The sequence below is a fragment of the Megascapheus bottae genome, chromosome 19 (genome assembly GCF_031878675.1).
Source record: "Megascapheus bottae isolate mThoBot1 chromosome 19, mThoBot2.hap1, whole genome shotgun sequence".
Taxonomy (NCBI): Eukaryota; Metazoa; Chordata; class Mammalia; order Rodentia; family Geomyidae; genus Megascapheus; species Megascapheus bottae.
In genome coordinates, this window is record NC_143527.1 from 39,555,099 (window position 1) to 39,580,971 (window position 25,873).

At 37.8% G+C, this 25,873-nt stretch overlaps 1 protein-coding gene and 1 pseudogene across 4 annotated transcripts in view; one reads left to right on the plus strand and one right to left on the minus strand.

Annotated features, from left to right (window-relative positions):
- Smchd1 (structural maintenance of chromosomes flexible hinge domain containing 1) overlaps positions 1–25,873 on the plus strand; it is a 146,563-nt gene that overhangs the window by 59,079 nt on the left and 61,611 nt on the right. For all 4 annotated transcript variants that reach the window (XR_016538836.1, XM_090353379.1, XM_090353378.1 and 1 more), the window contains exons 25-34: positions 280–507; positions 3,652–3,800; positions 4,849–4,937; positions 6,780–6,898; positions 11,481–11,648; positions 15,413–15,538; positions 20,503–20,582; positions 21,021–21,178; positions 22,578–22,693; positions 24,731–24,795. Coding sequence is in view for 3 of the 4 variants with exons in the window: in XM_090353379.1 (XP_090209505.1) it covers positions 280–507; positions 3,652–3,800; positions 4,849–4,937; positions 6,780–6,898; positions 11,481–11,648; positions 15,413–15,538; positions 20,503–20,582; positions 21,021–21,178; positions 22,578–22,693; positions 24,731–24,795 (1,298 nt within the window). In the remaining variant the exon portion in view is untranslated. The remainder of the gene's footprint in view (positions 1–279; positions 508–3,651; positions 3,801–4,848; positions 4,938–6,779; positions 6,899–11,480; positions 11,649–15,412; positions 15,539–20,502; positions 20,583–21,020; positions 21,179–22,577; positions 22,694–24,730; positions 24,796–25,873) is intronic.
- Positions 15,947–16,706, minus strand: LOC150049880 (lipid transport auxiliary protein 1 pseudogene; annotated as a pseudogene).

Sequence of the window (25,873 nt, forward strand, 5' to 3'; positions counted from 1 at the left end):
AAAAAAAAAAAAAAAAAAAAGAAAAGAAAATAACCAATACCATTAAAATTGAGTCATTTGAAATTCGATGATATAAAATGTGGAATTATTACTGGTACAGTGATCTGTTAATTAGAAACCTGCAAATATAAGCAGTATAAAGTGATCCGTCATCATCACCATAATGGAACTCAATTCTTCAGCAGTAATAATTGATTCACTATAAATTTAAAAATATAAAAGTTTAATACCAATGTCAATCATTCTGTGTCACTTCCTGTATGTTTTCTCTTTTCCTAGAGTTGTAAAGATGTGTTGCCAGTGGAAAAAACTATTAAGTTGCTTCCCAGTAGCCATGTTGCACAACTACAGATATTTAGTGTAGAAGGACAAAAGGCAATCCAGATCAAACATCAGGACGAGGTTAATTGGATAGCAGGCGATACTATGCATAATCTTATTTTTCAAATGTATGATGAAGGAGAAAGAGAAATAAATATAACTGCGGCTTTAGCAGAAAAAATTAAGGTAAGTATCTCAGATTATGTCTTTGTATAAAGAAATTTAACAGTTGTGTTTGGAAGACTATTTGAGCTTTTGTGCTTAATGATAATACCACACCACTTGAGCCACAGCTCCCCTTTCAGCTTTTTGGTAGTTAATTGGAAATAAGAATCTCACCAACTTTTTGTGCCTGGAATTTGAACAACAATCCTCAGATTTTAGTCTCCTGAGTAGTAGGATTACAGTAGTAGGAATACATGTTCCAATGGTTCCCAGCCTCTAGAATGCTTTATAGACAACTGCTATTACTTAAAATTCTGGGAAGTAGAGATAAGGCTCCAGTTGTAGAGCACCAATCTTGAGCAAAAGAGCCAAGTGGGAGTGTAAGTCTCTGAGTTCAAACCCTAGAAGTAGCACCAAAAAAATAAAATGAAATGATGAAATGAAATTCTGTGTTAATAATTTAGGTTAACTAAGCGCCTTTTTTTGGGTAAATATTCTAGATTGAAATGTAGATGATTCACATATGACAAGTTGGTACTTAAGTGTGATGCTGATTCAAAAGGAAAATTTCTAACTTTGGGGTTTTATTTAGTTTTGTACTTCCTGATTAGAAGTCACAGTTAAGGTGATCAGTTTGCCAAGTAATACATTTGTAGCTATTCTGAGGACACCAGACGAAGTATTAAAAACAAATGGAAATAAGGTTGACAGTAGTTCCTTTATTTGGTAATTTGGAATTGATATACCACTCTGATGGTATGTTGCTTAGAAGACAGGTTTTGTTTTTTCCTGAGCCTTCTGTCATATAAAGGTAACATTTAGGCCTTACTAGGACACAATTAGTATCTCATTGAACAGAAAATGAAATAAAAGCTCTTAGGTTCTTAACCCTATAAAATAACTTCATAGCATTGCCTTTTTGGTTGATTGAAATCATGGGCGGCTTATGTTTGCTTCATTCAACGTCCTCTTAGTTCTGGTACAATGACACAACATGTGTTCCTAATAATGATTATGCTTAGATAAACAATTCAGTAAAAATCACAAGACTTAATAATTAAGGTGGAATAGAATTAGAAAAACTGCATTGAAACTTGATCAGTAACTTATTAGAGAAAGAGTCAGAAGCCCAGTAAAACAGTGGCAAAAGCAGGAATAACTTTTGTGTACATTAATAGAGAAATAATATGGCATTTTAACCTCTTAGGGCAGTTACAGGAAGGATTGCTGCTTGTGAATTACTGTGAAATTGAATGGAGTATTGTAAGATGTATGTGGATGAGTGTGGCTTATCATATACAGCCAACTTAAGGTGACTGATGTCACAATATAGTTGTGTGTTCCCTCTGGTTCAGTTCGGAGTAATTTTGTTTTCACTTACATTTTCTTTTGTGGATGAAATTATGCTTAATTAAGTAAAAGTGAATTTCCTTTGTTTCCTTTGTTCCCTAATACAATAACAGCATTAGAACAGATTTGTACTTTCAAATCCAGCATTGTAGAAGAACTTACCAAAGGCAATTAATTACATCAGTAGACAACTTTAACTTTTTCTTTGTTTCCTAAAGAGATAAAAGTCCTTAAATACTGTGAGTGAGAAAATAATTTTCTTAAGTTCCAGATTTCATTGAGGCAGTTAGAAGGCATCAACATCATGGGCCCTTCTGTAAGAGATTCCAAGTAAAATTTTGGAGCATTGACATCTTTTTTTTTTTTTTTAATTGTATTTTATTGTCAGGGTAGAGCATTGCCATCTTGAGACATAATGTTATACTCTTTACCTAGCCTGTCTCCAGTAATAAAATAGGTAATTTAAGAAGATAGTTTAGTAAGGGCTTAACTGACCTTATTTTTAAAAGTTATTTGCAATAACTCTTCCTCTAGTTGGTTTATTTTTTTCATAACAAGAGCATGGAGAATTAAAAGAAAAATAGTTTGGATATTGCCAGTCAGGGCACTAAAGTCCCTGAGATTCTTACCTCCAGTTAACCACCAGAAAACAGGAAGTGGTGATTCCGCCGTACTACAAACACAGAAAAGGCCAGAAGTGGTGCTGTGAGTCAAGGGGGTAGTGTTGTAGCCTTGAGCTGAATTGCTTAGGGACAGTGTCCAGACCCTGAGTTCATCTCCCATGACCGACAAAAATAACCTTTAAAACAGTTTTCTTTTTTCCCTCACCCACAAAGGTAGATAAGAAATATTAGAAAAGCTATTCCAATGTGTGTGTATGTTCTTTATCATTCTGTTAAGCTTATAGCCTACATTTATAATCTTACCACATAACATAGTATGTTAGCGATAATGTATATTGGAGAGGACTATCATCATTTTTAAATTATGTACTTGCTTGCTTGCCAATTGAAGATGCAGAATGCTAGTTTTACATGTATAGTCTTTATAGTAGTTTCATATGTTGAGAGAATTAAGCCAAGGGTAGTAGTCTTGAACTATGAGCTTCCTGGTAACTACTCATGAGTAGCTGTTATGAGCCACCATGCCCATGGTTTTTTAAATCACTGACATTCTAATATTTAGTTTAACTGCCTTAATGATGGAAGAGAGAAACAGGAGTTGCATATGCCAGTCCTGGACCTTGAATTCAGGGCCTCGGCACCCCCTTTGGACACTTTTTGCTCAAGGCTAGTACTCTACCACTTGATCCACAGCACCACTTCTGGCCTTTTCTGTGTATGTAGTACTGCGGAATCAAACTCAGAGCTTTGTGTGTGCTCTACCACTAGGCTACACTCCCAGACCCTCTACACATTTTTCAGAATTGATTATATAATCTTTTTTTTTTGAGACAGCATCTTGCTAGACTGCTTAAGCTTCAGATTTATTAACATGTTTCTGTAGGATTGTAGGTGTGTGTCACCACACCTAGCTAGTCTGAAATTATGACAGTAGTATTCATCTTGTGACAAAGTTCTAAACAAAGGTCAAAGAATATTAGTTCATTGCACTTTATATATTAATAGCAAAGACAATGAGTTTTTTGCCATTGTTATATTTAAACTACCATCATTTCGCATCATAAAGGGACTTATTTTCTTTGGTGATAAGGAGAGTAGATTGTAATTTAGCTTTACAGACCTTCACTAAGATAATAGAAATTTCATTAGGCTTACCTCTATGTTGATTCTTCAATATGTAATTTTCTCCTAGGTTAATTGGACTCCTGAGATTAACAAAGAAAACTTACTACAGGGTCTACTTCCTGATGTACAAGTACCAACATCTATAAAAGATAAGCGCTACTGCCAGGTCTCATTCCAAGATGACCATGTATCTTTGGAAAGTGCATTTACAGTGAGGTTTGTGAACTTGCTTAATTTTGGAATGTTTAAAAATTCACCATATAGTGTTAGAAATACTCCAGTATGCACATACTAAGGTTTGCCTTTTCTCTTCCTTTCCATATCCCTTTTCCCTCTCTGATAGCAGTGGGTGAAAGTTATTTCTAAGATAGAAAACACTGCAGTTTCTATGAAATACAGCCATTTGTTTTTGGAAGAAAGCTTCAACATAGTAATTAATTATAGTATTATTATAATACTGCACCGAATAGTAATTAAAAGAACTAAAATTTTTATTAAAGGAAAGTTCTCGTTAAAAGTAACAACAGAACAACTGTAGAATGACAGTTAACAAAGATACAATGTGATTGGTAATGTGTTCAGAAGGAAAAGTTACATGATTGATTGGCTTGTGAGGACTTTCAAAATCTTTATCTTCTTTGGCTTGTCTTTCTTTGCTCTTTTCCAGTAACCTCCTACACTCTATTTGCTATATGCATTTCCATCCTATTCCTACCACATACTATTCCCAAGCTATATATTTGAGATAGTAATTTTGCACTGTATCACTCACTGAGTATAACCAACTTTCAGTTAATTTTTACTAATCTATTTTAATTTTTTTTTTTTTTTTTTTTTTTTTTTGCCAGTCCTGGGCTTGAGCTCAGGGCCTGAGCACTGTCCTTGGACTTTCTCAAGGCTAGAGCTCTACCACTTGAGCCTCAGCACCACTTCCGGCTTTTTTCTATATGTGGTGCTGAGGAATTGAACCCGGGTCTTCATGTATGCTAGGCAAGCACTTTAACTACTAGGCCAAACTCCTGGCCCCTACTAATCTATTTTCTTCGTGCTGTTTTGTCATAATTTCCTTTTAACCCAGGATAAATACAGTGACTTTGCATGTCTTTTGGATTGATACCTCTTCAATTTGTGGAATATAGTTATTTAGAGGAATGTCATTGTAAGTTTAAGACTGTTACATGGGTATCTCTAGCATATGGGAACAACTACAGTGTAATTTGGTGTAATTTAACAAAAGCTATTTATTTACCTTAATCATATTCAGACCACTTCCTGATGAACCGAAACATCTAAAATGTGATTTAAAGGGAGGAAAAATAGTGCAGATGGGCCAAGAGCTTCAAGGAGAAATAGGTTAGTATGGTCTACTTTCTTTTGTGGTATTTGTTTACATTACCCTCTTTTTTGGTACATAGAACCAGAAAGGCAAGCTTGTAATAAAAATCTATTTGGCTAAAATTGGAAGTGTGGCTCAGACTGGTAGAGTACTAGTCTTGAGTGAAAAAGCTCAGAGACAGGGCCTAGGTCCTCAGTTCAAGCCACCTCCACCTCTAAACCCCCCCCCCCCCCAAAAAAAAAAAGGAAAAACCTTCTTTTAGCTGGGTGCTGGTAGCTCACATCTATAAGTATAGCTTTTTTTTTTTTTTTTTTTGCCAGTCTTTGGCTTGAGCTCAGGGCCTGAGCACTGTCCTTGGACTTGCACAAGACTAGCGCTCTACCACTTGAGCCTCAGCACCACTTCCGGCTTTTTTCTATGTATATGGTACGGAGGAATCGAACCCGGATCTTTGTGCATTCTAGGCAAGCACTCTACCACTAGGCCAAACTCCCGGCCTCTGTATAGCTATTTTTGAGTATCTTAGTTTGGAGCCATCCCTAGCAGACAAATCTGACACACTCTTAACTCTCAACTCTAGTTAGCCAATGAAAAACTGGTACTTGAGGTATGGCTCTAGATGAAGATCCCAGCCTTGAGCAAAAAAGCCTAGTGAGATTGTGAGGCCCATGCCAGGTACCAGTGATTTTATACCTTCACATATAGAGTAGCTAGCTGTAATCCTAGCTACTCTGAAGGTTGATGTCTGAGGATCATGTTCAAAGCCAGCCTGGGCAGTAAATTCCATGAGATTTTTATCTCCAGCTAACCATCAAAAACCTCAAAGTGGAGCTGTGGCTCATGTGTGAAAAAACTCAGGGACAGTGCCTCGGCCATGAGATCAAGTCCCAGTACTTGCACACATGCTCTTGCCTATACATACCACATACACACAATCTCTAATAAAGTGTGAATAAATATCTGCATTAAAAATAATTTCTATATTTTTATCTTTTTTGGGATAGTGCTGGAATTTAAACTCAAATATCTCTCCTTGCTAGTCAGGTTCTTTATTGCTGAGCCAGAAATTCAGCCCTTTTACTCTGGCTGTTTTTTTCTTTTTCTTTTCTTTCCTTTTCTTTCTTTTTTGTGGATAATGGGACTAGAACTTGGCCTGGGTACTGTCCCTGAGCTTCTTCAGTGCAAGACTACAGCCCTATCCTTGAGCCTCAGCCCCATTTGCCATTTTCTTGAGGTTAATTGGATGTAAGAATCTCAGGTCCTTTTGTGCTTGGGTTGGCTTTGAACCCTGATCTCAGATCTTAGCTTCTTGAATAGCTAGAATTACAGATGTGAGCCATGGCGCACAGCTGGGTTTTGGCTTTTGTCCTAGGCTATTACCTAGACTTTTGCTCAGTGACAGGTGTATGCCATGATGCCCAGTTTTTTCTGTTAAGACTCCATCTTATGGAGTCTTCAGGAGCCTCTTGCCCAGGCTAGCCTGGAAATGTGATCCTCCCGATTTCAGACTTTTCTCTGTAGTTGGAATAACAGGTGCAGCTCAGCTCTGTATTTTTCTTTTGTATAGAAAATTGCATAAAATATTTCATTGTAGAACATCTGATTAAGGTATTGAATGTATTAAATGTTTACTGTTGAGGCCTTGGATTTCTTCTCCATTATCTTCACCAGAAAACTGATTATTTGATTAATAAATGTTCTTGTATAGATTTGTGATTTTTTTAATGACTACAAAATAAATGTATAGTTACTTTGTGCCAAAAATTATTTATGTAAAAATGATTCAAGTTTTTAAATATATTTTTAATGTTTGCTGTAGATATCTTTAAAATATGTTAATGATTTTTTTTCCTTTATAGTTATAATCATTATAGATCAGTATGGAAATCAGGTACCAGCATTTTCACCAAATTCTTTATCTGCCTTATCAGTTGCTGGGGTTGGACTTGATAACTCAAATTTGAAAACTACTTTGCAGGTATGACTACTTTCTGTAACAGTTGGTTTGTTGTTCTGTGTTAAAAGATATATTTGGGGGAAATTTAAATAAAAGTGTACATTTTTAAGTTGGTTTAACTTATTTTTAAGCTAATTTTCTTTAATTTTTTGTGGTAATGGGGATTCAGTTTAGGGCTTGCTAGGCAAGCACTCTACCACTTGATCATTAACCTTTGTTTTTAATCTGAGTGGCAAAGCACTGAGTTATATGAGACCCTGGGTTCAATTCTCAGCATTGCCATAAAAAATATATATATATGTATAAGTAAACAGAATAACATAAGTAATTTGTGTTCCCATCATAGAGCTTTTAACAACCCCTTTACATACCTCTTATTTTGGGGGTAGGGGGCAGTGAGGAGTGGTTCCAGGCATTGAAGCTCTTAAGTTTGTTTAGCTTCTTAAGTGTCACTCTACCACTTCAAAGATACCTTCAGCTCTGCTTTTTGCTTGTGTAGATGCTTAGACTTTGTAGCCCAAGCTGGCTTCAAATCTCAATTCTCTAGATATCATACTCCTCAGGATCTAGAATTAAAAGCATGAACCACTAATGTTTAGCTCTTAACATGTCATTTTGGAGAAACTGTAAATGCTATATTACTTCTCCATAAATACTTAGGGATGTGAATATTTATATGTAACTTCAAGTAGCTGTTTAAAAACAAATTTCTTGGTGGTCACATCCTAAATCGAGCAGGATTTCGAGGAGAAAACTAATAAAAGTTTACAACTGCAGTTGAGGTTAGCTTGAAAAATAAAGTTGTAGTTGAGGAATGAGGAGTATTTTTTTTTTTTGCCAGTCCTAGGCTTCAGCTCAGGGCTTGAGCACTGTCCTTGGACTTTCTCAAGGCTAGCACTCTACCACTTGAGCCTCAGCACCACTTCCAGCTTTTTGCTATGTATGTGGTACTGAGGATTCGAACCCGGGTCTTCATGCATGCTAGGCAAGCACTCTACCACTAGGCCAAACTCCTGGCCCCGAGTATTTTTTTTTTTTGAAGGAGACAGGATCTCATTGTGTAGCCCAGCTTCCCTCTCAAATCCTCATAGTTTGGCCTTACTAGTGCTGAGGTTGTAGGTGTTTGTTATCATACTTAGCTCTTGGTAAATTTCTTATAATTTGGAACAAAGAAACATAGTGAGCTCTGGTGGCTCACTTTTACAATCCTGGCTATTCAGAATCAAAGCTAAGAGAAGTTTGAGAGACTACATCTACAGTTGACTAGCACAAAGGCTGGGTTGGAAGTTTGAGTGAAAAAGCCTGATGAGAGGATGACTTTTCAGTTCATTTCTAAATACCAGTAGGAAAAAAAAGTGGCGGTGGGGACGAAAGAAAATAAAGTCTTGAAAGATCAGCGCCAACTTTAGGAAAAGGAGCATACTAAAATTGGATTTTCAGGGAACCTGGCAGGCAAGGTGTGGGTGTGAGCATTCTTCTAGATGTAAAGAAAATTGAATTAATTTAGAACATTTCTGGAGCTTGAACTCAAGCCTGGACGCTGTAGCCAAACTTTTGTGCTCAAGACTGATACTCTACCACATGAATTACAGTTCCACTTTTTGGCTTTTTGTGGTTAATTGGAGATAAAGAATCTCATGGACATTCCTGGCTGAGTTTGCTTCAAACCTGGACCTTTGGATTTCAGTCTCCTGAATAGCTAAAGATTACAAGTTGAGCTGACATGGTGCTTTTTTATCACTCTTCATGTACCACTGAACCATAAGAATAACCTCCTTATTTCCCTTTCTTATGTTGTTGTTATTGATGAAAATTTTCAGGACACCATTTTTAAAACTTTCAATGATATTTTGTTTGTAGTAATTAAGGTCTGCTGGTTTTGATATTGAGGTCTTCTAGCTCTATCTGTAAGTAAAATGAGAAGATAAATGTGCTCTTGTCATGTGTGAGCAATCCCTAATCCCTACTTATTGTCACCCTATGCAGACTCCTAGCCTTTTTTTTTGTTGGTGGTGGTGGTCATGGGACTTAAACTCTGGGTCTGGGCGTTGTCTCTAAGCTCTTCAGCTCAAGTCTACTGCCCTACCCCTTGAGCTACAGTGCCACTTTTTTAGTGCCCGGACTGGCTTTGAATCATTATCCTCTGATCTCAGCCCTCCTGAGTAGTAAGGATTATAGGTATGAGCCACTGTGCCTAGCCCAAAGATAATTTTTATAATTTGCAAGTGCAGTTTCATCTTCAAGATTTGAGGTAAAGGAGCTAGGAGTTTGGCCTAGTGGTAGAGTGCTTGCCTAGCATGCATGAAGACCTGGGTTTGATTCTCTGTACCACGTATACATAGAAAAAAACAAATGGTGCTGTGTGTGGTAGAGCTCTAGCTTTGAGAAAACCAAACAACAGTGCTCAGGCCCTGAGTTCAAGCCCCAGGACTGGCAAAAAAAAATATAATAATAATAATAAAGATTTGAAGTAAAATCAGAGCAGCTTTCAACATGACTTTGAAATGGAATTGACTCTGGTTATTTTTGCTATAAAATATGAATCTTAGGATGAACTGTACTTTTGAACTTTTAGTATGTTTTAGTACTATCTATTTGCTTTTTCTAAATATCACTGGGATATAATGTATATATGTATGTATGCATGCACGCAGAAATGATGATTGAGGTCTTGGGTGTGCTAAGTACATAAACACTGTGTAATATTGCCAGACCTTTGCTTTTTATTTTTTATTTTATTTTATTTTTTTTTGCCAGTCCTGGGCTTGAGTTCAGTGCCTGAGCACTGTCCTTGGACTTTCTCAAGGCTAGAGCTCTACCACTTAAGCCTCAGCACCACTTCCGGCTTTATTCTATGTATGTGGTACCAAGGAATCGAACCCGGGTCTTCATGCATGCTAGGCAAGCACTTTAACCACTAGACTGAACTCCCAGCCCCAGACCTTTGCTTTTTAAAACAGGGTATTACTGTGTAGCTACTACTAGGTAACCTAGGCTGGTCTTGAACTTGTTTTTTTCCTCTGCCACCAGACTGCTGAGATTATAACCAAGTATCACCATGCCAGCAATATTGTTTCGCTTAAATTGGAAATGTTTTACATTTTTTGGTGCTGGGAATCAACCCCTAGGACCTTATGTACACTAGATAGGCACTACTGAATTACATTCCCAGCCATTTTATTGTATTGGCGGGAGTGGGGTGGAGGTGCAGGGGGAGTGGAAGGATTCTTCATTTACAATGTCTTTTTTTTTTCTTTTCATAAAATGCTTTATGAAGAGTTGCTTCAGAACATAAAACATGAAATTTGATGTATGAGTTTTAGATTTTTATATAGCTTTGTACTTGGTAGGAATTTAAGATGATTGAATGGTCAGAACCCCTAATTTAAACATTAGTACATTAGTGCTTGTGCTACTATGGAATCAGTTTAGGTCATTTAATCTCATTACAAATATTACTGAGTAGTTTTATGTTGGGTGGTTAGACAAGACCCCCTCCTTCCTTCCCTCTTTCTTCCCCTCCCTCCCTCCTTCCTTTTTCCTCCTCTTCCTCCTCCTCCTCCAACTCAGAGCTTGAGCTTTCTCATGTCCAGGACTCTACCACTTGAATCACAGACTTTTTCTGTGTATGTGTTACCAAGGAATCGAATCCAGGGCATTATGCATGCTAAGCAAGCACTCTACCACTAGGCCGCACTCCAGGCCCAGCAACAGCCTATGAGCTGGAAGTGGTGCTGTGGCTCAAGTGGCAACATGCTAGCCTTGGTCTGAAGAGTTCTGGGACAGCATGTAGGCTCAGAGTTCAATCCCCATGACCAACAAAAAATAAGAATAAAGATACCATATATGTAAAATAACTTAGAGCCATTTAGATATCTGGTGAAGAATATTACAAATGGGGAAGTAAAGACTGAGTATCCTTAATACAAATGTTCTGACATCCAAAATACTTCTTTTTTTTTCTTCTGGTGGTATTGGGGATTGACCTCGGCACCTAAACTTTTTAGGCGAGTGCTTTCCATTTAAACCCTTGCCCTAGTCCTTTTGGTTTTAGTTTGGATTTTAGATAGTCAGACACTTCCCTGGGCTGGGATCCTTCTACCTTCACTTCCAGAGTAGCTGGGATTATAGGATTCAATCACCACAACACCCCTTCAAATCCCAAATAGTTTGAGTACTGACATGACACTCAAAAGTGTTAGATTTTGGAGTATTTCAGATTTTCAAATGAGGAATATTTAACTGCTAAAGTATACATACATTCAAATGTGAAGTATTCCTGTTCAGAAAATTCCCATATGTGAAATAATTCTGTTTGAAGCATTTTGAATAAGGGATACTCCCACCTATATAAGGAAGAAGAAAAGTAGGAAGAGATAAAATGATGTAGCCGAAACCTTCTAGTCTCCTCTAAAAGAGGAAAAAAAAGTCAGTTTTTCCTCTTCTGCACATAAAATTCATATCTATCACTATTGGAATGAGTGTAATCTTTTTATAATTGTGACCTATAAATCTTTGTGCCTGGGGCTCGATGACAAAACTATTTTAACTTAATGACAAAACAATATCAGTCGGCTTTTCTTGGTATGTTTTTCTTCAACAGGAAAACACACAAAGTATAAGTGTAAGAGGCATAAAATTTATTCCAGGCCCTCCTGGAAATAAGGATCTTTGTTTTGCATGGCGTGAGTTTTCTGACTTTATTCGAGTGGAGCTAATATCTGGACCTCCTGCTAAACTTCTCCTAATAGACTGGCCAGAATTAAAAGAGGTAAGTGTTTTCTTGTTTTGACTAAAAGAATTCATTCCTGTATTACTTTCAGGTAATCAGTGGATTAGAAAGGATATATTTTGTTGTTGAAGAAATAGTTGTATCAGTAGCAAAAGGATTAGGTAATAAAAGTCTTAAGTAATAAGAGTCTTAATGCTTAGTTTTCATTTGCTATAAAAATGAGTGGTAATTCAAAATTTTGAAACACTATTCAATAAGTTTTCAAGCAAGTTCAACTGAACTCTGAGTTCAGTTCCCAAAACTAAACCCCAAATAACAAAAACAAGACAAAAGCTTTAAGTTAGGGTGAGAATAATCATGTAAAATTGGCAAAAGTCAGTAACTGACAAAACTGAACTATGAGTTTTATCATACTGTTTTTTGTTATTTGGGTTTTGGTTCTGGGATTTGAACTTAGAGTTTGTAGCTAAAAGGCTTTACTACTGGAGCTCTACTTCTGGCCCTTTATGCTTCTATTGCTTTTTTTCCCCCATGCTCTTAGAACTTTATTAGGTGGAATCTGGGCAAGGGGAAACCCCCGAAACAGTTGCCTACCTGGTGCAGGACAACTGGCATAGAGGAGCCATTACTTGGAGACAGACTTTCACTGATGTGGGATCTTTGATTCTTCTTCTCTTTTTTTTTTTTTTAAAAAGGGGGAGCTGATAGGATGAACATCTGAGACCCAGTTCAAATTATTTGTAAAATGGCCAGCCAGAAAAAGACAAGTTTATAGGGACAGGACCAGACAGTTCAAATTATTTGTAAAGTGGGCGGCCAGAAAAGTTTCTAGGGACAGGTCCAGACCGAGCGGAAGCCTTGGGGTTTATGTTGGGCAGGGGATCATCTATTCCCAGATGAAGATTTGGTGGAAGAGAGATCCTGAGTTTTATTTTTTTAATACAATTTCCCTTTTTTCTCTGGCCAACCTGGACCACTTTTGTTACTTTTACATTTCTAGCTGGGATAACGGGCAAGTGCCATCATACCTACTGGATAGAAACCCAAGTTTTTGCCCATATAGGACTCCTATAGCAATCTCCTTAATCTCAGCCTCTGAAATGGCTAGGATTGCAGGTATGAGCCATCTCACCTGCCTTAAAAACTTCATTGGCATTTTTTTATTAAAGAATTTATTAGCATTGATTTTTACATCATATTTCAAATGACCTGTTTAACAAACGTATTCAAGAAGGGGATCTATATACAATCACTGGCACTTAGCATTGGCATTTTTTGATGGTGGTGGTGATTGTTTGTATGGTGCCAGGTTCTTGCATGTTCTGCTTGACTTTGTTCAACACTAGTGTTCTATCTGAGCCACAACTCTGCTTGAGTCCAGAGATTTTCTGACAAAGTTGTTTTGTAATTTCAACCCTCATCTCAGCCTCCTGAGAAGGATTGTGCAAGCCACCAGCTTTTATTAAAAAGACTTTTAGAGACTTTCAAACCATGTTTCAGGAATCAGGTGTTTATACCCATACAGTTACATGTTCCTGTGAAAGTATTTATATTCTGATTTTGCGTCAGCCAAATCATGTTTGTTGATTTTTTTGGGGGGGGGTGGGGCATCATGTAGGGTGAACTTGGCCTGGATGCTGTCCTGGAGCTCTTCAGCGCAAGGCTACCGCCCTACCCTTAATCCAAGACCCACTTCCTGTTTTTTACAGGTTAATTGGAGATAAGAGTCTCAGATCCTGAGACCTGAGCAGGCTTTGAACCTTGATCATCCTCAGTTCTCAGCTTCCTGAGTAGCTAGGATTATAGGCAGGAGCCACTGCCTTAACTAATTTTTTTTATTTCATATTTACAGAATGTATATATTTTAGTTGACAAAAATAATTGTCATGTATCAAATGTTTTGAGGTAACTATACATTGTGGACTGGCTATACTAAGTACACCATATGTATTACTTGCTTTCTTGGTGTGTGAATATTTAAAAATCTCTGGTAGCGGGGTGTGGTACACACCTACAACCTCAGCACTCAGGAGGCTGAGGCACGAAGATTTTAAGTTTGAGGCAAGCCTAGATGTTTTTCTCAGACCCTGTGTCAAAAAATCAAATCTGCTTTCAGCAATTTTTGAGAATACAGTACACTTTTTACTATAGTTAATCACTTTTGTGCATACATATGTGTACCAGTCCTGGGACTTAAACTCAGGGCTTGGGCAATGTCCCTGAGCTTCTTTTGCTCAAGGCTATGTATGCTCTTCTGGTCTTTTCTGTTTATGTGGTGCTAAGGAATCAAACCCAGGGCTTAGGCAAGCACTCTGCTACTAAGCCACATTCCCGGCCCATTAATCCTCTTTTATAAAAGATCTCTTGGCTGGGCACTGGTGCTAACACTTGTAATCTTAGCTACCCAGGAGGCTGAGATCTGAGGAGTATGGTTCAAAGCCAGCCCAGGCACTAAAAAGTCCATGAGATTCTTACCTACAGTTAATCACCTGGAAACTGGAAATGGTGCTGTGGCTGTATGTGATAGAGCAGTACCGTTGAGCTGAAGAGTTCAGGAACAGCGCCCAGGCCGAGAGTTCAAGCCCTACGACCACCACCACCAATAACAAAAAGTTGATAGGATGGTAGTTTTGTGGGCATGGTTACATACTCCTATAATACTAGCACTTGGGATGTAAAGATAGGAATATCATGAATTTATTTAAAAAACAAAAAGCATACATAGAAGTTGATAATGATTAAAATACTATGATAACACTTGAAACTCAGTATCTCTATAAACTTATTTTTTAGTAGATCCAATATAGTAAACTGTAACTTTGTTAAGCTTAATGATAGACAAGCATTATATGTAAACAAGTTTCAAGATTCTTGTCTCTTTCAAAACCTTTATTCATAGTGCAACAATGCTTATTTTTTCCATTTTTAGCAACCTCCCAACATAGGTAGCCAATTATATCAGATAAAATGTATAGGACTGAGGTAATTAGTTTTCCTTTACTAATCTTTAGTTCTCCCATCTTTTTGTATATGTACATCAGGTGTTTTGCCTTGTTGGTACTAGAACTTAAATTCTGGACCTTATGATCTCAGTTGGCCTTTTGCTCATTGCTGGTATTCTACTACTTGAGCTACACCTCCAGTTCTAGCTTCTTGTTGGTTAATTGGAAATGAATCTCTTGAACTTCTCTGCCCAGGCTGGTTCTGAACTGCATTCCTCAGATCAGCCTTCTGAGTAGCTAGTACTATATGCTTGAGCCACCAGTGCTTGACTTAATAACTTTTTTTTTATCTTTAAAATATGAAATAGGATGGAACCTTTTTCAGGTTTTTTGTTTGATAGCAGACTACTTATAAATTTCAAATATTAATATGTCAACAAGTAGATTCCTAGAATTATACAAGGTTTGCATATATTTGCTAGAGAGAAAGCAAAACTCACTGAAAACCAAGACAGTATATATTACTGATTATTATCTTAATCCAAAGTTGTGGAAACTATATTGCTGCTTAATGTACAATGGCAGGCAGGCAGGTAGGAGTTAAACTTCAGATTAGTGAATCTGAGAACCAAAGACAAAACTTGTGTTTCCATTAAAGTCATTCTAATGTCTAATTTTTTGTTGTTGTTTTGTTTTTTTATTTTTTGTCTGTCATGGCTCTTGAATTTTGGGCCTGGGTGTTGTCCCTGAGTTCTTCAGCTGTGACTATAACATAGATTAAGCGATTTGTTTTGTAAATATACAATTAATTATATTATTTGGCTATTACTATGGTGTTCAAGATATTTAAATCTGTTTCAGTCCATTCCAGTGATTAATGGAAGAGAGTTAGAACGCCCTCTTGCTGTTCAACTTTGTGATCAATGGGACAATCCAGCACTAGTAGCAAATGTAAAAATAAGTCTCATAAAAGCTAGCAGTTTAAAGGTGAGTTTTATAAACTCCTTTGTGTGTGTGTGTGGTGTGTGTGTGTGTGTGTGTGTTTAAACTTTTAATACTTAGATCGTCTTATAATGAAAATAGGTCTTAAATCTCCACAACTTTTTTTTTTGTTGTTGTTGTTTTAACTTTTTTACTTACAATTATTTTATTTTATTTTATTTTTCCTACATTGACTTTGACGGTTTACTTAGGCAATACAAAAAATAAAAAACTGTAAGCAAGTAAAAGCTACTTTTACTGGCTTCTATGGTAGTATCTGTTTTCTAATGTAGCAAGATAAGGTTTTAACAGCTCTTATGATGTCTTGGACTTTTTTTTTTACTGCTTTATGGGCGCATATGAACAATACATCTATCCATCTATTCTTTCTTCACAGAATCCTTCCATGATCTTAATGCCTCAGCCTACTTTTGTATTCTCTAGGCAGACCATTCCCTCGAAACTCACACAGTGGCTAGTTCACTCAGAGCCTCCTGATAGCGCAAGTATTCACTCTGGCCAAAAACCCCAGTCCCGTAGCGAGCTGTCTCATAGCCATCCAGCAGGGTATCAATGAGGGCCTTACACACACCCTTGAAAGGAGTAGTAGTATTCTGAAGATCTAGCAGGTAGGAGCGGAAATTCTTGCCCATTAAGGAGCATGGGTGCCGGCTTTCAGAACAAAAGGGAATATCAGAGGCACGGATTGCATCCAGAGCTTTCATCCTGTATAGATAGTTGCAACAACTTTGATTTCCCTGGGTTTCCAGTTGTAGTAATCTAGCATCATCATCTGCAAAGAGCTGAGGTTCATACTTGATATCCTGCACCCTAGAAAGTCGAATATCAATCTCTTCTTTCAGGTCCTTGGGAGCATTGTGTCCCACAGGGACATGAGGTCCCCTCCTAGATTTCATTGCAAAGCGCATGATTTGCCTCTTCACAAAAATAAACAGCAGTACAAATACCAGGCTCCCGTAGGCCATCATGAGCACGACATTCACCCCGGACAGCCAGTTACTGCTGGACGCCATGGCATCCCTCCCCGCGCAGAATTCTTGTTTTCCTGCTGCTCCGACTCCTTAGCTCAGACTGAGGCGAAGCCACGATGTCCAGGTTCCTTGCAGGTCCTCGGCCATTTCCTTAGAGGGGTAGCCTGCGCCGGACCCAGCCAGAAAACCCTTACAATTATTTTAGGACTGTGGTTGTGAGCCTTGGGTTCAGTGTTGATCAACTATATATATAAACACCTAGATATGTAGTATATCTAGGTGTTTATTTTCTTTTTTGGAGGTGGGGCCTGTTTTGGAGACTGAACTCAGGGCCTGAGCACTGTCCTTGGACTTTCCTCAAGGCTAGTGCTCTACCACTTGAGCCACAGCACCACTTCCAGCTTTTCTATATATGTGGTACCAAGAAATAGAACACGGGTTGTAGTGCATGCTGGGCAAACACTCTGCCATTAGGCCAAACTCTGGCCCCTTCTTTTCTTTTTAAAAAATACAATTTGAAGCCAAGTGGCAATGGCTCACGCCTGTAATTCCACAAACTTCTTAGTAGGCTAAGACCCGAGGATTTTGGTTCAAAGCCAGCCTGGCAAGAGAATTCTGTGAGACTCCATCTCCAATTAGCCACCAAAAAAAGCTACAAGTGAAACTGTGATTCAAGTGGTAGAGCACTAGCCTTAAGTGTAAAAAACTCAGGGACAATGCCCAGGCCTTGTTCAAACTCCAAGGCCAGTACAACACACACACACACACACACACACACACACACACACACACACACACACACACACACACACACACACACACACACACACACACACACACACACACACACACACACACACACACACACACACACACACACACACACACACACACACACACACACACACACACACACACACACACACACACACACACAGAGAGAGAGAGAGAGAGAGAGAGAGAGAGAGAGAGAGAGAGAGAGTTTTAAATTAGGCACAGAGGCTAATTGTAAATTTAGTCACTTGGGAGGCAGAAATCAGAGCATCATGGTTCAAGATTAGCCAGGGCAAAAATAATTTGTTAGACTCTATTTTAATCAGTGGCTGGGCATAATGGCATTGGCTTATTACCCCAACAACTAAACAAGCAGAGTTGCTAAGTAATTGTCATGTATTTGTCATACCAGCAACGCAAGAGACACAAAAATAACCAATGCAAAAAAGGCAGGTGGCGTGTTTAAAGTGATAGAACTCCTGCTTATCAAGTATGAAGTTCTGAATTCAGTCCTCAGTACTGTCCCCCCTTCCCCAAAAATGTATGTATATTCAAAGCATATTTATATATGTATATATGTTTTATGTATATGTATATAAAACACGGTTTTATAATACCTTTATTACTACTTATAAGTCAGCTTCAAATTATATTTATTTTGAGGAAGTACATTTGATAGCTTACAGTGTAACAAGGTGTAACAAGTGGTCAGATGATTAAATCTAAACACATAAATGGAGACAGTGTTGGTTAAGGAATAGCCATTCCTGGGAAAAGTGGGCTGAGGTTAAGCAAGAAGAAGCATGCAGATACCTCTCCTCTAATCTTTTGGAGACCTTCTGGACCTTGGGCAGATCTGCTAAACCTATACTGGGTTGTGTTCTACAATGAAGCTTTTCTCCCATCATTCTTTTCATAGGACATAAACACCCTTTTGTCAAATTTGAATACACAAAAAGTACTTAGCTCACCAGGAAATTTGGATGTTTAGATACAAGCAGTTTTAGCAGGTTACATATGAGGTTAGATAGGAGTATTGGAACAGCCAACTGCTCAATAATCTAGTGGAGACTTTAGGTTGTTGGGCCATGTTGGGGCCTCTCTTGCTAGGGAAAAGAAAAGAAGCTGCTGATCTTTGCCAAGTTTTATTTTTATATAATTTTGTTGTTGTTGTCAGTTGTGGGGTTTTAACTCAGGGCCTGGGTACTGCCCTTGGGCTTTTTCCTCAAGGCTAGTACTCTGCCACTTGAGCCACAGCACCCATTCTGACTTTTCTGTGTATGTCGTACCGAGGAATCAGACCTGGGTCTTTGTGTATGCTAGGCAAGCACTCTACCACTAGGCCAAACTCCTGGCCCCACTTTATTTTTATATAATACTTCCATTGTTCTCTACCAACTTGAGTGTAGTATTCAGATAGTCTGTGATGAGAAAAATAGTTGATAGTGTGTGAAGGTGGGCGACCTTTTGAAATTATCAGAATTCCATAGATTTCTCAAGATTTTGCAAGTTGAACTTGATGGGTAGGAAGTAACATGGGTTTTAGGTCAGCTTGCACATGTAGACCTATTAAAGCAAGACACTACCTAAACCAATAGCTGGATGTGGCTAAGGTCTGTCAGAGTATATTCTAAAATACACTTTAAAGGGTGCAATGGCTCAGCCCTTGAGGCTAGTCCTATTTAGAAAAAAAAAAGTTAGCCGTACATGGGAGTAGGTGGCTCACACCTGTAATCTTAGGCTTAAGATCTGAGGATCTCTTTTCAAAGCCAGCCGGGCACTGAAGTCTGTGAGACTTACATCCAGTTAACCTTTAGAAAATGGAAGTGGTGCTGTGGCTCAAGGGATAGAGTGGTAACCTTGAGCTGAAGGGTTCAGAGACAATGCCCAGGCCCAGGGTGGTATCCTTGAACTGAAGAGCTCAGGGACAGTACTCAGGCCCAGAGTTCAAACCCTGAGATTGACCCCCCCCCAAAAAAAAAAAGTCATTGATATTCAGGGACTAAAATTGTCCTCTGATAGTAATGGACCTACTTTTCCAGTAATGAGATTCTTGTCAAACTAGATTATGATTTTGCTGCTACGTAGTATTGAATATAAGAATTTTCCAATTGATAAGGATTTGTAAGATGGAAGAAAATGGTTGAGAGACAGTGGATCCAGGAATACATGAGACAAGTTTAAATACAGTACTTCATCCTAAAATTTTATTTACTCATTTTTTTCTTTCTATTTATTGCTTTTGTGTGTGTATGTGTGTGTCAGTATGTACTGTTTTGTTTTTATTTTTTGCTACTCCTGGGCTTGATTTTCTCAAGGTTAGAGCTCTACCACTTGAGCCTCAGCACCACTTTCTGGCTTTTTTTCTATGTATGTGGTACTGAGGAATCGAACCATGGTCTTCGTGCATGCTAGGCAAGCGTTCTACCACTAGGCCAGACCCCCCCCCCCCAATATGTACTATTTAAATCTACCCCCCACTTTCCCCTCACCATGTAGTCCAGGCTAGCCTTCTGATTGATCCTATTTCTTTCTGCTACCCCACCTAGCTGAGAGTCTGATTTTCTGTTGTTAAAATTTTCAGTTCACTTTCTTTTTGCAAATGTGCTTCCAAGAAAGCCAAATCTCATGATTATTTTAAGCCTCAGAATAAAGGTTTCATTCTAGTTTCTAGAGAAACATCTGTAAAGATTGGTATTCTTCTATTCAGTTACTTGGATTTGTGGCCACTGACCATTAATTCCTTGAAAATGTAAGCATGATACTGTGAGTAGAATTGTGATAAAGGTGAAGAAGCAAACCTTAGTAAACATTAAAGAGAAACACAAAGAACAGAGATAGTGTTATGATGCTTAGATTTGAGTATATATACATGTATTTTGCCAGTGCTTTCTTCCATTCCTGCCCCAGCTTTGAAACACACAATTAGTAAGGAAATTTCATTTCACATATCAGCAACATCTGCACAGTGAACTTAGAATTTTACAGCTTGATAGTTTTATAATGAAAGTATTTATAATGTAAGTATTCTTTTAGATTTTGTGATTATTTCAATTAATTTCAGATTTGAAATTGTTTACATTTTAGCAGTGTATGCAAACAAATATTTCCAATATAGGAATGTATTCATAATGTGATAAAAGAAAATATCCTTATCAGACTACAGAATTTTGAGATTAACCTTTACAAATTTTTTGTTTTCAGCTCTCACCTTCAAACCAGCAACATAAAACAGATGAGAAAGGCAGGGCTAATTTGGGAATGTTCACTGTTTTTGCCTCTAGGTAAGAATCAGAAATTTGATAGATAATGATATTATACAGATTGATTTAGGTTTCCTAAAAGAGTTAATTATGCCTGTTGGGTTCTCACACCTATAATCTACTCAGGAGGCTGAGATCTGAGGATCAAGGTTCAAAGCCAGCTCAGGTCTCAGACTCTTATCTCCAATTAACCTCTAGAAAACAGGAAGTGGGGCTTGACTCAAGGGTAGGGTGGTAGCCTTGAGCTTGAAGAGCTCTGGGACAACATCCAGGCCCAGTGGTAGGGCGGGAGCCTTGAGCTGAAGAGCTCAGGGACAGCCCCATGACCCCCCCCCCCCCACCTCACACCCCCCCCCCCCAAAAATTAGACTTCGTAGGAATTGTCTCTGAATTTTTGAGTTTATTATAACTAATCTAATTTCAACCCTTCTTCCCCCCTCCATTTTTGTCTATTGTTAGGGGAGAGCACACTATCCAGGTTAAAGCCACCTATAATAAGAGTACTATAGAAGGACCTCTCATTAAGTTAATGGTTCTTCCAGACCCTGAAAAACCCATTCGTCTCAAAGTTAAATATGACAAAGATGCTTCCTTTTTAGCAGGGGATGTTTTCACTGGTGAGTATTTTACAGTTTTAAAAAAATTAGTATTGATGATTTGTGGTAATGATAATTTATGGGATAATCTATTTACACTATTCAGTATTAAGCATGTGTATCACTGTCTTTTACATGACAAAGAAAATACATGGCTTAACCCGATTATGCAATCCCTTAATGTTAACATGAAATCTTTTGTTAATTTATTGAATTGCGAAATTCTGTAAATGCAACATGAAATGAAATAGTGACAGCTGTGGCATTATGCTACACTAATATTTTGTGATCTATCTATCAGAACCACTATCTTATAACTTAATTTCAATGGAAAAAAATACCAGGATTTGTGATTTCAGAACGACAAATAGTGAATATTTACTCTGGGAGTATAGTCACGAGTATTCAGTTTATCAGTGAGTATAGTTGGATGTATATAAGCAGCTAAGTGGCTGTTGACAAGTCAATAAAAAACTAGTATTTGTTTTACAAAGGTAATTTTATGGAAGACTTCTTTCTGTTTTATTAAAGGGAATAGATACTTGTCTACAGGTAAGTGTGAAAGAGGACTTCAAAATTTTTAACAAATTACATGTCAATAGTGTTTCATATTTTATAATTTCTGTGTTAAATCTGTTTGAGAGATCATAGACTTTTTTTGGCCAGTCCTGGGACTTGGGCTCAGGGTCTGAGGAATGACTGACTGACTGTTCTGTCCCTGAGCTTTCTCAAGGCTAGCACTCTGCCACTTGAGTAACAGCTCCAACGTGTGGCTTTTTCTATGTATGTGATACTGAGGAAATCAAACCAGGGCTTCGGGCATGCTAAGCAAGTCCTCTACCACTAAGCCACACTCCTGGCACAACATGTATTTTTTATAGTTGAAAATCTGTCACAGGTGACAAACCTCTTAGCCAGATGGGTAATAAGATAAGAGCAATGTGTAATTGTACTTTATGCTTTGGCTATCTCTGACCTAATACATATGGCATGTGATAAAAGCCTTGGGCCAATTGGCTAAATTTACATATGTCAGACTATGAACAGTAGCAAAGATATGTGTGTTAGATTTCAGAAGGAGAGCTTAGTACCCATATTTAGCCTCAGAAAGTTTTCCAGATGAATTATTGAAATTGCTGATTAAAGAATACTCTTGCCGCTTGCTAGTGGCTCATACTGTAATACTAGCTACTCAGGAGGCTGAGATCTGAGGATCAAGGTTCATAGCCAGCCCTGGCACAAAAGTCTGTGAGACTCTTCTCTCCAATTAACCATCACAAAACCAGAAGTGGCCCTATGGCTCAAGTGGTAGAGTGAGTGCTAGCCTTGAGCTGATGAGCTCAGAGACAGCACCCAGGCCCTGAGTTCAAGCTACACATTAAAAATTAAATATGAACTTGCTTTTTGTTTATCTTTACAGATTTTATGGTTAGTGTTATTTCTGAAGATGAAAGTATCATCAAAAATATTAACGCAGCACGTATTTCCATGAAAATGTGGAAGCTGACTAGCAATGTGAATCGACCACCTGCAAATGTGAGTAAAGAAACACATTTTTAGAAGTTAAATGTAACTTAAATTGCTGAGGACGGGTGGCTGTTAACTGTAATTCTAGCAGCTACTTAGGAGGCTGAGAATGGGAGCCCAGCTCAGAAAATTCAAAAGACCTCTTGTCAACTCAGCAGCATGAGATTTTGATTTGGGAAGATCTCATTTCTAGACCAGCCAAGGCAGAAAAGTCTGCAAGACTCCCCATCTCATCAGAGGAGTCTGGATATGGTGGTGTGTGTAACACTCATGCCAGGTACCACTGAAAGCCAAAAATAGGTAGATTTTGATTCAAGATCATATGATTAGAATCAAGACTCAAAAACAAAAGGCTCAGTAGTAGAGTACCTGCTTAGCATAAGGTCTAAAATTCAAATCCCAGTACTTAAAAAAAAAATTAAGCCTAATTCATTCTCAAAGTAAACTATGTATATATTGAGAACTAAAAATAGATCTCTATTTCTGGGGATTTAAAGAGAGAAAAAGAAATAGATCAGTATATTTTAGTTGTGTTAACACTTCCCTGTTGTTTTCCTGAAATGTATTTCTACCATGTCATCATGGCTGTCTCAGCTTAGCCTCTTAAGTAGCCAAGGATTATAGGAACATGCCTCTGCATTCAGATCATTGATATTATTTTAAAAAACAGTATTCTCTACATTATAATTTCTTTAACATGTTAAATTACTTGATAGTTTATTTTGTTTAAACAATATAAATAAAGCTATTAAAATTACCAACGGACGATAGAGAAATATATCTCTGTATATAAATATATAAAAATATAGATAATGCAGAAAATGAGAGCACAAAAATGTTGATAAACTACAGGATAGAGATAGAGGGATATGCGGAAAAGAGTTTAAATATATAGAACAAAACTATCCATTGGAAATATTGCATGTAGCATTTAAATTTTCTGGTAACCAGAGAAAAGAAATTAGTTAAGATGGGTGCTTGTGGCTCACACCTGTAATCCTAGCTACTCAGGAGTGTGAGTCAAAACTTTTCTTTTGACTTGTAACCCTAGCTACTCAGGAGAAGCTGAGATCTGAGAATCCTTGTTTGAAGCCAGCCTGTGCAGAAAACACCTTGAAATTTATCTCTGGTTAACTACCAAAAAGCCAGAAGTAGAGCTGTGGCTTTAGTGGTAGAATACCAGCCCTGGAAAATTTGGGGTAAGAGCTTATTCCTGGCTGACCTGGAACTCAAAATCATCTTGTCTCAGTCTCCTGAATGCTGAGATTATGGGCTTGCACCACTGCTCCCAGTTAAGTAAAATTAAATACTTTTAATCTAATAAATAGGAATTGCCATTTCGCCATACATTTTTGAAAATTTTATAAACTTTGTGTTTTATAAATGCATTTATTTCATTTCAGATAACCACATTTCAAATACTTATAACCACATGTAGCTATTGGCTTCTTATACTGTGGTAGTACAAATTTGAGATACATCTTGTCTTGTAAACCTTAAAAATTTGTCAAAGCATCCCAATGTAATAACCCACTTCAGCATTTATGGTTTATTTATGTCTGCTTTAGAAAATAGTTTCATAGGGGTTTTGTGGTAGAGTGCTTGCCTAGCATGCATGAAGCCCTGGATTCAAATCCTCAGCATCATATAAACAGAAAGAGCTGGAAGGGGCACTGTGGCTTAAAGCGGTAGAGTGCTAATCTTGAGCAAAATAAGCTCAGGACAGTGCTCAGGCCGTAAGTTTAAGCCCCAGGACTGGCAAAAAAGTTTTACAGTCTGAAGGTTACCAGCTGAGAGCAATCTTAATTTAGACTAGCAATCTTGTAAAGCTGTCACCTTAAAATATAATTTGTACCATAGACATAATATACTCTGTCTTTGTGATTTTTTTATTGTTATGTAGTGCATGTACTTGCATGTGTTCTTAAATATTTAGAAATGCCAATACCGTCTGATTCACAGTCATCTCACTTATTAGTGAGTTTTCATCCTAAATGTCCTCTGTTAATAAACATTGATTGCTTCCTTCTTTTTTCACCTTTTTAGGCAGAAACATTTAGCTGTAATAAAATAAAAGATAATGACAAGGAAGAAGGCTGCTTCTATTTCAGGTAGGTATTTTTTCAAATTATTTTCTATTTTCAAGTGTATTTTGTTACAAAGCAATTCAGCCTTAGAAATACTGCCTGCTCAACTAAGGGAAAGTAATTCTTGACTGAAAAGGAAATGATACTGGTATCTCTCTTTTTTTTTGTTTTTGCCAGTCCTGGGCTTGAACAAGGGCCTGAACACTGTCCTTGGGCTTTCCTCAAGGCTAGTGCTCTACCGCTTGAGCCACAGCACCACCTCTGGCTTTTCTATGTATGTGGTACCAAGGAATTGAACCGGGGTCTTCGTGCATGCTAGGCAAGCACTCCTACCACTAGGCCAAACTCTAGGCCTGGTGTCTCATTTTTGTTGGAATATTGTTTTGGGGGAAACCATAAATTGCATGTTTTTAATAAAAGTTTTGTAATATGATTTGGAGGTAGTTGTGATAGCCTCAGAAACGCAAAAGTCATGAGAAGAATAACTACTGTAATATAACACTTTATAATTCTTACATATTCTATAGTTCTAGGATTTTATGTAAAAATAGAGAACATTAGACTATTTGTCTTTTTATATTGCTTCTTCACCATGGGCCTTCATTTTCAATTCTAAAAGAGGTTTTAAAAGAATTACGAAAGTTTTTGGTTTTTTCCTACAATCTCTTTAATTCCCCCTACCCCCGATAAGTTGTAGGGCTTGAACTCAGGGCCTGGGCACTGCCCCTGAGCTCTTTTGATTAAGGCTAGTACCCCTTTGAACCATAGCTCTCCTTCAGATTTTTTTGGGGATGGGGAAGTGCTATTATGGGGCTTGAACTGTGGGCTTGGGTGTTGTCCTTGAGTTCTGCAACCCTACTTTCCCTTTTCTAGAGATTAATTGGATATAAAGAGTCTCAGTCTTTAGTGCCCAGGCTTGCTTTAAACTGCAACTCTCAGATCTCAGCCTCTTGAGTAGCTAGAATTACAGGTGTGAGCTAGTGGTGACTAGCTAATTCCTTCAGTTTTTCTTTTTTTTTTTTTCTTTTTTCTTTTTGTCGATCACGGGGCTTGAACTCTGGACCTGGGTGCTGTCTCTGAGCTCTTCAGCTTAAGGCTACCG